At 57.9% G+C, this 14,578-nt stretch overlaps 1 protein-coding gene across 2 annotated transcripts; it reads left to right on the plus strand.

The window, feature by feature from the left end:
- Window positions 1-245: 245 nt before the first annotated feature.
- On the plus strand, window positions 246-13,148 carry WNT10A (Wnt family member 10A). Of its 2 annotated transcripts, none has more exons than XM_047722911.1 (4): window positions 246-771; window positions 1,825-2,087; window positions 9,001-9,380; window positions 11,927-13,146. In XM_047722911.1, exons 1-4 carry the CDS (start codon window positions 659-661, stop codon window positions 12,422-12,424), a joined length of 1,254 nt encoding a protein of 417 aa, XP_047578867.1. In that variant the 5' UTR covers window positions 246-658; the 3' UTR covers window positions 12,425-13,146. The 2 variants fall into 2 exon arrangements, with proteins under 2 accessions (XP_047578867.1, XP_047578868.1); XM_047722912.1 differs by lacking the exon at window positions 246-771 and adding an exon at window positions 4,882-4,948 and having other exon boundaries at window positions 1,828-2,087; window positions 11,927-13,148.
- The last annotated feature ends 1,430 nt before the right edge of the window (window positions 13,149-14,578 follow it).

A 14,578-nucleotide genomic window follows, 5' to 3' on the forward strand; every position in this document is an offset into this window, starting at 1 on the left:
CCTCCCCTCCGCACCGCCGCTCCCACCCTGAGTCCTGAGCGGTCGCGGTGGCCTCACGACCAGTACACACTCCCCCGTCGTGACGTCACCTGGGGTAGAGCCCTGAGACACTTGGGCGGGGGGGGGGGGGGGGGGAGGAAAGGGGAGGCGGCAGAGATCCCTGATTCGGGACAGTCACTCACTCTCTGGGCGGTGGGGCCGGGCACAGGCAGCGCCGCCCCCCCCACACCCCACCCCACCCCACCCCCCCCGCCGCCCGCCTCGCACGCCCTCGGAAGCACGCAGGCTTGAGGCGCTGCTCTGGGGGGCTCCCCGGCACCCCAACCTCTCGTCCCCAGCCCGCAGCACCTCCGGCCCCCTCCTTACCCTCGAGAGGCACCAGGAGTTGTCGCAGGGGGGCCTTGGGAAATTCCCTGGACCCCTGTGCCAGGAGGTGCCCGGTGCGCCCGCCCGCCCCCCCCACCCCGAGGGCGGTGCCCGGGGGCGCTGCCCCATGGAGCGGGGAGGCGGGCGCCGTCTGCTCCCGGAGCCGTGACCCGAGTCGGAGCTGTGTGTCGCAGCCGCCCCAACCCCCGTGGATCATGCGCCGTCGCCCCTGGCTCGCCGGTCCCGCCGGGCTGTGAGCCCCCCACTCCTGGCCCGTGACGGCCCGCGCGCCATGGGCAGCACCCACCCTTGCCCCTGGCCGCGGCTCCGACCTCGGCCTCAGCCGCGGCCCGCGCTCTGCGCGCTCCTCTTCTTCTTACTGCTGCTGGCTACCGCCGTGCCCAGGTGAGCCCTCACCTTCCGCCCCGCCCTCCTGGAGAGCTGCGACCCCCAGCCGCGGGGGGCCTCTGGCGCTGCCGCTTGGGCAGGGGACCCTGGAAGGAGGGAGGGACCGTGTTGCAGGAAAGTGCTGGTACCCAATGAAAGACACTGCCCTCACAGGAGGGGGCTGAACTGGTGACAGAATCCGGACAGTCCCGGGAGACAAGGCTGTACCCAGGAAAGTGAAGGCTACTAGCAGATGGGGTGTGTGTATGTGTGAGGGGGAAAATGCCAACCTGGAGTCCAGTCCCAGGCTGGGGGAATGCCTCCCCACCCCCAGGAGAGAGCTCAAAATGCCTTGCTCCACCTCAGAGATGACCCCCCCCCCCCCCCCGGGGCACTGGGGTTGGGGGGCTGGAAGGGAGTAGTTCAGGTGGGGTCACTGAGACAGCTGCAGCCAGAAGGGTTCTCAGTGTGTGTGTGTGTGTGTGTGTGTGTGTGTGTGTGTGTGTGTGATTTTGTGAACCCTGCGGGTTATGTTGTAAACAGCAGTCTGTGTGTGCACATGTGTGTGACTGAGTTTACAAATCAGATACATGTTAAGATGTGCCCATGTTCATTCCTGTGTCTGTGTGTATGCATGTATCGCTCTGTCTGAAGTGTGCATGTGTGTAAGTATTCCTGGGTCTGTGTGGCCCCCTCGATGGGTGAGAAGTGTGTCGGTGTGAATGGGACTGTCTGAAACAGGCATTGGGAGTGGTCTCCTGGGGAACGCTATGGACATGAGCATCAGGGCCTCAGCAGGTCCTTATGAAATACGTGTGCAGGCATTTTGGACGTGTGCGCATTTACACGTTAACTTGTGTAGGTGTGCAGCTGGGCAAGTGGCGTTGGAGGCAATGATGATAAGAGGACCAAGGACAGGAGAAGGCTTAGGACTCTACCTGTAAGCCTAACCTTTAGAAGCAGAGGTTGGAACAGGGGGACTCTGGCCTTTGGGACAGAGTGTGGATTGCTAAGTGGGGCCCTCCTAGCTCCCCCAAACGCTCACCCACACCCACCCCTCACTGCCTGCAGGTCTGCACCCAACGACATTCTGGGCCTCCGCCTCCCCCCGGAGCCCGTGCTCAATGCCAACACGGTGTGCCTGACATTGCCGGGCCTGAGCAGGAGGCAGATGGAAGTGTGTGTGCGTCACCCCGATGTGGCCGCCTCGGCCATCCAGGGCATCCAGATCGCCATCCACGAGTGCCAGCACCAGTTCCGGGACCAGCGCTGGAATTGCTCCAGTCTGGAGACTCGCAACAAGATCCCCTACGAGAGCCCCATCTTCAGCCGAGGTAGCTGCCCCTCCCCCCACCCTTGCCCTTCTGCACACCCATCTAGCACCTTCACCAGGAAAGCCAACTACCCCCAACACACTCCCTCAAGCTGGCAACTCCCCTCCCCCCCAGGTGCCCATCTACCAACCCGACTGCTCCTATCTGGTCTTGGCTGGTCTACCGAGCCCCAGGCAAAGGGGGCAGAAGTGTCTCCAGCCTGGGCTGCGTGGGCTGAGGGTAGCGGGTTCCATGCCTGAGAACTGACTCCTGGCTTAGCCTGCCCTGTCATTGACACTGTATATCTCAGGCTCAGGAAAGATCCACATCTGTCACCTTCCTCAAGCTACCCTCTCCCTAGTAAACAGCATTTAGGATGGAGAGCCTGGGATAAGGTGCCCAGAGCCAGCAGGAAGGACTTTTGCCGAAAGGTGTGGGTGAGGGAAGCCCGGGCAGGTAAAATGTCTGTACTTCTGCAAAAGCTCTTCCCGGCAGTCAGGGTACACCACCAGCCTCTGTGTCATTCCCACCGCCCCCGAGAACCTTCTCTGAATCAGAGGCCCTGGGTGTGTGCATGCCTCCCGCCCAGCAGGCCTGACAGCTCTGCCAACCCCTCTTCCCCTCACAGCCCAGAGAAGCCCCAGCCCACTCCCTGTCCTCCCCCTGGGACTTCTGGGTGACCCAGGGCCCATCCTGACAACCTCTAGAGGAGCTTGGGCTGGAGATAATTTCTGCTCACGCCCACCTCCTGCCTTAGTATCTTAGGTCTTGACTCAGATCTTTCGGGGAAGATGGGGGGTTTATCTATCTTTTCCTCTCAGCTGCCTGAGTGGGACAGTGTGGGGACCTGGCTCCTTGGGACTTGTCCAATTCTCAGTTGACAGTGGAGGAAGAGGGGTACCCCTATACCCTGTGGCCTTGGGGCCCAGAGGCTTCTGGAAGAGTCAGACTCCAAGGTACCCTAATTTCAAAAAGAACTCGGCCAGTCGGGGACAATCCCCTTTTCACTAGGACCCCTCCTTGCATCCCCAGGGGTTCCCAGGGGACAAGTCCCGGGGCCAACGCAGCCTCCCCCAGCCCAGCTCCAGACCGCCCGCCCCGCCCCCGCGCGCGCCCTCCCCACTCCCTCCCCCGCGCGCCCGGGGCGCTGTTTCTACCCGGCCGAGCCCAGCCCGACGCGTGTGGCGGCATGCAGCCGCGAACTAATCCCCGCGGGCCGCGGCAGACGGCTCCCGGCCCTAGCCACGCGGCTCTCCAAGGGGCTCCCCCCACCCCCACCCCCGCCGCCCCTGCCCCGCGCTCCTGCCCCGCCCGCGCGCCCAGCCGCACCCGAGCCCCGCAGGCCCGGCAGACCGCGGCTGTGCGGGGACCCGGGCCTAGCGCCCAGCCCCGGCCGCCCGCGCTCGCCCACGTCACGGGACAGGCCTCTGCCTCTGTCCTGCCCTGGCCGGGCGGGAGCTCTCCGCGGCCGCCGCGCGGCAGCTCCTACTCCGGGTCTTTAGGTGACCCGTGAGCTCCCCGACGCCCCGTGTTCCCTCCAGCGCTCGGGCCCCCGCGATGAGGGACCCCCCCCCCCAGGCCTTGATTTGGGTTCTGCTCGCGTGGGCGGGGGGCGTTGGACAGGCGCTAGGTTCTCACCCCAGCCGCTTCTGGTGAGGCAAGACAAGGCAAGCTCTTCATCCCTCTTCTCGGCCTCGGTGTCCCCTCTTCCCCTCTGGGCCTCCTGTTCCCTCTAGATAGAGTGAGCCCAAGCGTCTTGATTACTTCGCCTGAGAGAGGTCCGTGGGGCCCGGTAGAGGACTTGGGGTCTTTGAAGGTCAGGGATGAGTTCGGAGCAGTGGAAGCGCGTGGGCTTGGCGCGGAGCCAGGCGCACCCGGGTTCACCTGCAGTTTAATACGCGGGAGGTGAGCTGGGGGGACGGGTAGGGGGTAGGTTGGGGTGGAAGGGGGAGACTTGCCGGGGCTAGCCAGGGCGGGGCGGTGCGTAGTGCGGGGGGGGGGGGGGGGGACAGCGGCTCCTGGGCTCTCCTCCGGCAGTGGAGCTGGGCTCCTTCCTTTGGCCTTGGAACACTGTCCTACTAGGTGACTTCTGCTCCCTCATTGCGACATCATATTTTCTACCTCTCCCTCCTCGCTGGGGACTCTGGGCTTCTGGAAAAAATTGCCACTTTCTCCTGTCACCGGCCACCATTACAACCCTTCCCTCACTCTGTATCTGGATTCATCCTTCATCCTCCCGTGGGGTTATATCCCCTGCCCATCACCACAAAGACTGGCTAAATTTGAATTCTGTGGGACCATTCTTGGTGGCAGCCAGTCCCTGTGCTGGGTCCTTCCCCCAGTGTCCTTTTCAAATTGTGAATTGTCCCATGTTGGGTCAGGTGACCTGTTTCCCCCAAGTGGAACACAGGGCACTGACCCCTCTTCCAACCCAGATTGCCAGTGGGGTTCTCTTAAAGGTTCGTTCTGCCATATCTAGAGTTCAGAGACTGCTAGGAGGAGGTGGTCCCTTGGGGCTTCCACCTTAATGCTGTTACTGCATCTGATTGTCCTGGCACGTCCCCAGAAATGGGTTGGGTAAAGGGATGGGGTTCCAGTATAGGAGGAAAAGGCGCTTGAACATCTAGAGTGGACATACTTGGGAAGGCAGGGCATATAACAGGGCTTTACCCAGCCCAGGAGAGGGTGCTAGAACCTGGGTGGGTAGGGGACAGGGGGAGAGGCTTCTCAGGGGCTAGAATCCAAAAAAAGCTGTGGGAAGGTCCCCGACCCAGGGGTGGCTCTGACCTAAGGTCCAGGGCACTGATATCCCCAGCTTTTTGTTCTGAGGATCCAGACCATTGGAATCTGCTGGGAACACATCTGGAGGGAAGCCCCTCATCGTGAGTACTAGAACACCCACCCATTTCTCACTCTGGATACAGGGGACAATGGAGTGGAAAGGGGAGTGAGCGGCCAGGGAGAGGCTGGTGGAGGCAAGTGTAGGAGATTCCAGCAGCAGGCCCTAGGAACACCCACACAGGTTAGTTCTGCCCTCTCCCAAGGCCCAGACCCATCTAGAATGGATGGAAAGAGGGGGCATGAGGCCCAGCAGCCAGCCAGGCTCTCAGCCCAATGGAAGCCCAGTTTGGGAGTCCAGAGTCTGCTCTCCAAAGCCTTGGCTTTATCTTCTCCCACCTCCCTTTTACGGCCATCCTTGAGGAGCCTTGGTTCTATGCCTAGGCCTGCAGGTTTGGGGTTACTGATACAAGCAGATAGGGAGACAGAGGCTTGGGCAATCATATCCCAGGATCGCCTAATGTTCCATTATTCTAATAGCCCCCAATAAGTTAGCTAATACATATTAAGTACTTGCTGTTTGTCTGGCACTGTTTTGTTTTTGTCTTTGTTTTTTTAAAAGATTTTATTTATTTATTTGGCAGCCAATCACAAGTAGGCAGAGAGGCAGGCAGAGAGAGAGAAAGGGAAGCAGGCTCCCTGAGGAGCAGAGAGCCCCATGTGGGGCTTGATCTCAGGACTCTGGGATCATGACCTGAACCAAAGGCAGAGTCTTAACCCACTGAGCCACACAGGCAGCCCTGTCTGGCAGTGTTCTGAAGCACTTTTTCTGTACTTTAAGATCCTCAAAGAGTCCCCATGCAATGGGTGCTATTAGTATCCTCATTTTACAAATGAAGCAATGAGAGGTTAGGTAACTTGCCATTAGTCACACAGCTTCTAAGGGAGCTATGGAGCCAGGACTCAAGTGTGGGCCAGCTGACTTTAAAGACTGCCCTCAACCACTGCCTCCCTGAGTACCAAGCAATGAAACTGACACGTATAAACACACACACACACACACACATACACACACACACACCTACCTTTGTGCAAACGTGTAGCCACATTCAGTGTCACCCCTAAGTGTTCCCACATGCACACAACCCTCTCTCTCCCTCTCTCTCAGCCCAGGCACAGGAGCAATGCACAGATGATTTGCATGGAGGGGATGGAGACCAGATCTCTCCCCTTCCCTCCCTCTTTGACTCAAATAGGCGGGGCTCAAGCGTCTCTGATCCCTCCTAGTTCCCACTGGCTCCTGAACCCTCTTTCATCCATGCTCCCCTGCCCTCCCACCCTCCTCCCCCAGCCCCATCCTGGAGCAGCAGCTGACTCCACTTAGATGCTGGCAGTCCCTGTCCCAGATCAAAGGCAGGACAGCTAATTGTGCGTCTTAACAAGCCCCCCCCCCTCCCTCCATGCTTCAGGCAGCCCAGCTGGCCCTAGCTCCACCCCTCTCCCCCTCCAGCTGGCCAGATGGCACAGTGCCTGTGTCTGCCCCAGACAATCAGGGCCAGGACCGAAACTGGGGCCCTGAGTGGGAGCTGTGGGCAGACCTAGGAGGCTGGATTTCTCTGAATCCTGGATGCTTGGAGCAGAGGGTGGTCACAAGGGCCCTGCCTGGCTGCCCCTGCACGTGGCTGTGACAGTTGCCAGAGGCCGTGGCGTGGCGTTTTTGGCTGCCTGGGTTAGGTAGGGGTATTCTCTGTAGATTGTGAACTACATTTTTCCAGACTTCTCTGGACCTGCTTCTGAATGTCACAAAAGCCGGAAGATGGTGATTGGCCCAGCACATCCCCTCGGACCAGCCTCTTGCCCTTTCTTAGTGGCATGCATAGATAGGGCCATAGGAACTGGGACCTGGGACACTTGGGTTTCTTACTTGGGAGGATGTCTTCCCTAGAGCCAAGTATCCTTTAGCAGAAAGTTACCAGGCCTGGGAGCTGAGAGAGCTGGGGCTGGGTGGGCTACCTAACCCCTGTGACCTTGGGCATCTCCCTTTTGCACTGTGTGTGTTGAAGCGGGGGATGGTTTCTGAGGCCCAGGCTGCTTCTGGAGATCTGAGTATTGCCATTTGGACTTAGCAGTGGGCTGATGAGCTCCCTAGCAATAGGGGAAATGCTGAGAGTTCCACAGCTAAAAGGCAGTGGATAAGCACGGGGTGTGCTCCCTAGGGACTTGGGTCTGCCCTCCTTTCCCTTGGGCCCCACCTCCCACGTCAGTGTCTACTCCTTTCCAGCTCCCACCAATTCCCAACATCCCCTTAAAAGGCTCAGGCCAATCCTCATCTCCTCCTTTCTGCTCATTACAGAAAAGGTCCTGAGATGATGGAGAGAGAAGATAGACAGGGATGGCCTGCTTCTCGGGCTTCTGGTGGCCCATGTGATTGATCCTAAAGTAGGTCATGAGCCGTTGGGCTCTGTCCCTGATTGGGGGAAACAAGAACCAATGGCCTGAAACTACAGCTGTTGTGAGTGGAATGAGACAGCATGAAGAACTTCTCAAAAATAGCTAATGTTTGCTCAGTACTCACTATGAGCAACATACTCTTCTAAGTACTTGAAATTTACTAATTCTTGGGACAACAATGAAGCAGTTAGTAACAGTCTTGTTTTACAGATGAGAAAACTGAGGCACCCAGGTCAAGTCACTTGGCCAAGGTCATGTATCTATTAATAGCCAATAAATGGAAGAGCTAAGATTTGAACACAGACAATTTGCCTCCAGAGTTCATACTTTCAATGACTACATATCTTGTTTTTTAGGGGGTGGGTGAGTGGCTAGCTAAGGACAAGAGGACAGGACCCTGTGATGCAGGGTGAGCATGGAGGGTGCGGGATTGGGCTAGGGTCTCTGTCCAGTCCTCATTGGCTCTCTGAGGTTGTGGCAACTCCCAGAGCATGTCCTTTCAGTCTTTGATGCTAGCGTGGAAGGACCCAGAGTTCTTTCCTCTGAATCTCTGGTCTCCTGCAAGCCTCCGAGCTCCTGCTAGGGTCTGGCCTTCGACGCAGGTGAGTTCTCCTGATTGCTCCTGGCTTCTTGTCCCATTGCTCATGCTCTCTCGGTTTCAGAGGTTGGTCAGAGACTTGTACCAGAAAATGCTGCTAGCTGGTCCCTTCTAGATGCAGAATAAGCCAGAAGCTCCTTGTGGGTCCCCAAGCCAGAGCATCCTCTGCAAGTAGACCTCCCCCTGCCAAGGAGGCCCAGACCTACCAGGGCCTTCCCAGAGGATGGGTCAGACTGGGAAACACTGAGGAGAACAGTAGTGGAGACCAGTCCTGGGCCCCTGAGAGTGGTTCATCAGGGAGTCCATGCCCCTGAGCATCTCAAGGAAGGTGTCTGCCTTAGCTCACCCTTCCCTCTCAACTTTCAACACTACTTGCAGGGCACTGGGCTGTGTTTCAGCATCCCTCAAACAACCCCTTCAGCTGACCTAGACAGGACAGGTGGTGGAATGGTGCCCTTTTCTCAGATTTTCTGGGATGCCTGTGGACAGGGAAAGGGAAAACTCATGGGCTCTTTTCTCTGGCTCTTGAACTTGGCCATCGGAGAATGTTCTGTAGTCGGCAGAAGGGAGTGACACCAGGCAGGCAGCCTTGGGGCCGGGAGCTTTAGGCGGACACCATTTCCTCTTCCTTGCCCTTCTGCACCTTTAACATCCTCTGGGGCCTGGAAGTTCATCACAAATGATTTTTTTTTTTTTTTACGTTAAATTTTGTCTTCTTTCTGCAGGCTTATTTTTTAAATTGCAAACATCGCATGAGAGATAATAGATTCAGTCCCTGATTTTCAAAAGAATGTTTACCAGATACTTTCTGTCCAACAGGAGAGAGGTAGACACAGACTCTGAGCTTGCTAAGGGTGATGTTAATGAAACCAGGAATGGAGTGTCAAACGAAAAGAGGGCTCTGGGGGAGGCCTCCCCCACTCCACTCTGTACCCCGAACTTCTGGGGCGTGATTTCTGCCCCTCTGAGTCTGTATCCTTGTACCAGACCTTCCCCCAACACTGGGCCTTGGTTTCCTCCTCTTATGGTGAGAAGGTCGGGCAGGGAGGGCGGAGGCATGAGACATCGAAGCCCCCCAGAGTCTGTTTCCTGGATCTCCACCCTCAGGCTTTCGAGAGAGCGCCTTCGCCTACGCCATCGCCGCAGCCGGGGTCGTACACGCCGTGTCCAATGCCTGTGCCCTGGGTAAACTGAGGGCGTGCGGCTGCGACGCCTCCCGGCGCGGGGACGAGGAGGCCTTCCGCCGGAAGCTGCACCGCCTGCAGCTGGACGCGCTCCAGCGTGGTAAGGGCCTGAGCCACGGGGTCCCGGAACACCCGGCCCTGCCCCCTGCCAGCCCGGGCCTGCAGGACTCCTGGGAGTGGGGCGGCTGTAGCCCCGACGTGGGCTTCGGGGAGCGCTTCTCTAAGGACTTTCTGGACTCCAGGGAGCCTCACAGAGACATCCACGCGCGCATGAGGCTCCACAACAACCGAGTTGGGAGGCAGGTGAGAGCCCCCCCCCCCCCCCCCCCCCCCCCCCCCCGCCTGGGCCTGTTCCAGACCCCTCTGCCTAGGGCTCCTCCCCTCCCGCACCCCAGTCCGACCTCTCCTCTAGGGAACACAGCCACTTCCCCAGCTCAGCAGCTTTCTCATTGCCCCCTGCCTAATCCAGTCCTCAAACATGCATTGGAGGCCCACTGTGTGCCAGGCACTGGACTAGGCGGGGGAGGCAGGGATGAGACCTGCCCTGTCCTGGATCAGCTCCCCCCTCCTCTGGGCAGCCTGGTCCTCTCCTTACCTTGCAGTGAGTGATGGAAGGGGCACTGGGCAGCAGTCAGGGCCTTGAGGGCCTTGGCCCTGCTCTGCTGCTCTGCCACCTCCCATATAAAGCAAGAAAGTTGAACTGGATCACCCAGTCCCCTACATCCCCCCAGCCCTGGCCCAGCTCTAATGTTCCATGATTCTGTGCTATCCTATGCTGTGATCTTTGACCTCTTGCAGCCTTTCCGTGCAGAATGAGGGATTCCTGCAAGGGGAGGTGCCTGGGGGCCAGCATGGCCCTGTGTGGGGGTTGCATGGTTGCCTTTCTCCTTTACCTCCCTTCCTTTGAATGTTCATACTACTCAAAGATCATTCATTAAAAAAAAGAAGAAGAAGAAAGGAAAGGAATAATCACCTGCATTTAGGGAAGGGAATGGATAATCACCTGCATTTATTTTGTCCTTCCTATGTGTCAGGGACTGCCTCATGGAGCAACTTAGTGCCTAGCAGCCTATTTAATCCTTACAACTAGCCCTGAGGGTCCTAGTATTAGCCTCGTGTTCAGATATGGAAACCGAGGTACAGAAAGATGGAGGAGCTTGCCCAAGGCCATGCAACTGGCGAGGAAGTGGGAGAGGAGGATTGGTCTGCAAGCAGCTGAGCACCGGGCCTGTGCTCTCTCGAGCTGAGCTGCGGCCTTGTCTGTACTGAGCTGCGGCCTTGTCTGCACTCTGCGTCTGCCTCCACTGAGATGCCCCCTTAGCCCCCTCTCATAACTCCGCACCCTCCTTTCCTGGCTGCTCAGCCCCCATCCCTTCTCTCTGGCTCTGCCTGGCCTGCCTTGGGGCCTTGTTTCTGTCTTCCCCTCGCTCTGGCTCGCACCTGCCCCTCTGCATCCCCCTTTCTCTGGGCCTCTCAGCCCAGGCCATTTGCCTTCTCCTTCCAGAGACTCGGAGCTGATTCAGCTCTTCCCAGCCTGACTTAGAGGTGAAGTAAACTGAGGCATACGCACCCTCAGGTCACATCCAGCTTCCACCCAGCCCTGCCCTGCTCACCCAGCTTCTTTCCCAAGCTTCCATACTATCCCAGCCCATACCAAAAGTACCTCCTCCTCCTTGTTAAACTGCTTAATTAATGGCTGCTGCCTGTGGGAAGCAAAAGTTCTGGAGCTGTTGGCGGGGGGAGGCGGGGGGCTTGGGCTGGTTCCTCCATGGTGCTGACACCACAGGCTGCACCTACCAGCAGAAGGGCCTTTTAAGACTCAGAGGTCATGGTCTCTGTTTTGTGGCCTTAACTGCCCAGGTTGGAGGGCCCCAGATCATTGCTCTCCTGACCTGAGGGTGTGTTCTGGAATGGAGTCTGGGGGTGGGGGGGAGAAGATGCGGCCAACTGCTTCTGGTGTCTCTAGTGAGGATAATAATGGCAAGGGGTTCTTTGGGAGGAGATTCTAGAGCAGGCTGAGAGCTGAGCAGAGGCGGTGGGTAGGCTGTATTCCTGTAACTACTTCCCTTGGAGGCATGGGGTCTTGTCCTCATTTTCATTGCAGGGGGTCTGGTTCTCTGGGACTCTTCCCATTCTGTATTCAGGTAGAGACTTTGGCCCCTGTTGATGCTCACTCTCCCCTAGGAGGAACCGTGGCATTCAGCATTGGGCAGAATAAGCCCCAGCTAGTATAATGGAGGAGAGAGGAGTCTCCCCAGTTTCTGTCCCCTCCTTAGGCTCCCTGCAAAGGGCTGCAGGGCCCAGAGGCTGAGAGGGGCTTTCTCAGACTCTCCGCAGCCCCCACTCATGCCTGGATAGAGGCCAGAAGCTTTGGGGATGGGATATATTGGGGCCAGCACCCACCCCTGCTCCTGGCCCCCACCTGAGGGGTGGAAGGAGAGGGAATTTCCCTGAGGATCTGGGATCCCCCCTCAGGAAGCAAGAGCCTCCAGCCCCAAGGGCCCCCTGCAGCTGCTGGAAAAGGAGAGGAGGGGAGGAAGGAGGGAATTCCCCCAGGACCTGGCCTGGTGGGAGGTGGGATGGGAGAACAGTCCTGAAGAGCTGGCGGGAGTTTTTCTCCGTAGTGCCTGGCTCAGGAGCTGTGCCGCCCACAGCCCACAACCCTACACATACCCACACACCTCCGCCCTGCCCCGCCCCCCTCGCTCCGCTCTGTTTCGGGCCTCAGCTTTTGCCTGTGCGAGTCAGTTTCAGAATTCTCCGAGATTCTGGAAGGCCAGTGTCTGCGCTGGGAGGAGGGCCGTGGGGCTGGCCGCGGGCGTCACCCCTCGCCATGCCTCCCTCCGCAGGCGGTGATGGAGAACATGCGGCGGAAGTGCAAGTGCCACGGCACGTCGGGCAGCTGCCAGCTCAAGACGTGCTGGCAGGTGACGCCGGAGTTCCGCGCCGTGGGGGCGCTGCTGCGCAGCCGCTTCCACCGCGCCACGCTCATCCGGCCGCACAACCGCAACGGCGGCCAGCTGGAGCCCGGCCCCGCTGGGGCCCCCTCGCCCGCCCCGGGCGTCCCGGGGCCGCGGCGCCGCGCCAGCCCCGCCGACCTCGTCTACTTCGAGAAGTCCCCCGACTTCTGCGAGCGCGAGCCGCGCCTGGACTCGGCGGGCACCGTGGGCCGCCTGTGCAACAAGAGCAGCGCGGGCCCCGACGGCTGCGGCAGCATGTGCTGCGGCCGCGGCCACAACATCCTGCGCCAGACGCGCAGCGAGCGCTGCCACTGCCGCTTCCACTGGTGCTGCTTCGTCGTCTGCGAGGAGTGCCGCATCACCGAGTGGGTCAGCGTCTGCAAGTGAGCGGAGGTCTCCCCAGCCGGAGCCCGGCCCTCTGCCGCTTGCCAGCTTGGCGCTCCGGGACAGCGTCGTCGTCCAGACTCCTGGGAGAGGAGTTTGGACCCTCTGATCGGAGAGGGACTTCCCGGTTCGGAGGGTCAGATCGGCAATCAAGGGGCAGTCCACTCTGCCTGGACGCCACGCCTCACTTCTGTGGGCGCTCGTTGCCCCAGGCTCAGTCATCTCAGTTGGGCTGGGAATTGACCCACACCCAGGGCAAGGGCGATTGTCATCCGGGCAGTCTCTGGGCCTTTCCCATTTCCTGTCTTCACCTCTTCCCCCTGGAGAGAGAGTGAACGGAAGCTGATGGTCAGGGGGAGGATGATTAGAAAAGAAAAAAATGGACATCATTGAGCTGAAGTGATTCTGTAGAGGCCACAGATGCCCTCCCCCAAGGGCCTCTTCTCCTCATCGTTCATGTTCATTTAACAAATATTTATTTTGCACTTTTTTGTGGCCTGGCACTCTGCAGGGGACGAAGGGTGCTGAGGATACAGATGTGAATAAGAGAGACACAGCACCTGCCCTTTTGGAGTTTACATTCTGGTTGGGGGAGAGGGACAATAAACAAGTAAACACATGAACGAGGTCATCTCAGACGATGCTCTGTGCGGTGAAGAAAATAAAGCTTGGAGCTGGATGTAGAGTGATTTGTGGGGAGTGGGGCCCCTTTATTTTTTGTTTGCATTAAAAAATCTTTTTGAGTACAGTTGACACACAATATTACATTAGTTGCAGATGTACAAAATAGTGATTGGACAAGTCTATCCATTAAGCGTGCTCACTACAAACAAGCTACCATCTGTCACCATAGGACGTTGTTACAATGCCAGTGACTGTATTCCCTATGCTGTGCCTTGTGTTCCTATGACTAATTCATTCCGTAACTGGAAGCCTTCCTCTCCCACTCCCCTTCACCCATTTTGTCCATCCCCCTAGCCCCTTTTCCTCAGGCAACCATCAGCTCATTCTCTGTATTTATAGTTCCATTCTGCCCTTTGTTTGTTGGTTCATTTGTTTTGTTTTGTTTTTAGATGCCACATGGGAGTGAACTTCTGTGGTATTTGTCTTTCCCAGTCTGATTTATTTCACTCTGTGTAATACTTTCAAGGTCCGTCCATGTGATTGCGAATGCCAAGCTGTCTTCCTTTGTTACTGCTGCATAATATTCCATTTGTGTGTGTATGTGTGTGTGTATCTACACACACACAGCCCACAGCTTTTTTTTTTTTTTAAACTATTCATTTATTGATAGATACATAGGTAGGAGTGTGGCCCCTTTAGATAAAGACATTGGTCTGGGAAGGCCTCTCTGAGTTGCGTTGCTCATGCAGAGACCAGTACAATGGGGACAGCTGTGCACAGATTGAGGGTACGGGCTTTCCAGGCAGAGACAAGAGTTCAGTAGTAAGAAAGATGTCCTCAGGAGAAGCAGCAAAGAGGCCAGTGTGATGGAAATGAAGGAATCAAAGGGCAGGTTAGCAGGAGAGGAGCTCAGAGAGCAGGTGAGAGTCCCATCACAGGTCCCTCTGGGCCAATGTAAGGAGTTGGGGTTTTTAAGAGGAATGAGAAACTACGGAGAGCCTTAAGCAGGTGAGTGTCTTGGTCTGATTTCCACATGGATTGCTATACAGGGAACTGAATGAAGCGGGGGGAAAAATTGACAGCAAGGGGGCCAGTTAGGAAACCACAGCTGTTTTCCGGAACCAGAGACCAGAGACAGGGCCCAACTGGATGGAGGCCATGGGGATGTTGATGAGAAGCTGGATCAGGAGCTTCTAATGCCAGAGCTCTAGCTGTCCACCTTGTGCCTGAGCCTTCTGCCACAAGCCAGGACGAGTGGCGGTGCCCAGCAGCTCCCTTAGGCAGAGACAGGCGCTCTGAGAGGAGTAATCCTGGGCAAGACCCAGCTCAACCCAGCCAGCCCAGCGCCCCGGGGAGCAGGTGGGGCTAGGAGGTGAGGCCAGAAGGAGGGTGGCGGGGGAGGGCTAGGAGACTCACTGTCTGGATTCTGGTCTCTCTGAGTCCATGCAGGGTAGGTGGGGGATGTAGGTAAGGCCAGAGGTGGAGCGGCAGGCATCCTTGCTACACCTCTTGGGCACCCAGATCCCCAGCTCA

This window comes from Lutra lutra, chromosome 3 (assembly GCF_902655055.1).
Source record: "Lutra lutra chromosome 3, mLutLut1.2, whole genome shotgun sequence".
Classification (NCBI taxonomy): domain Eukaryota; kingdom Metazoa; phylum Chordata; class Mammalia; order Carnivora; family Mustelidae; genus Lutra; species Lutra lutra.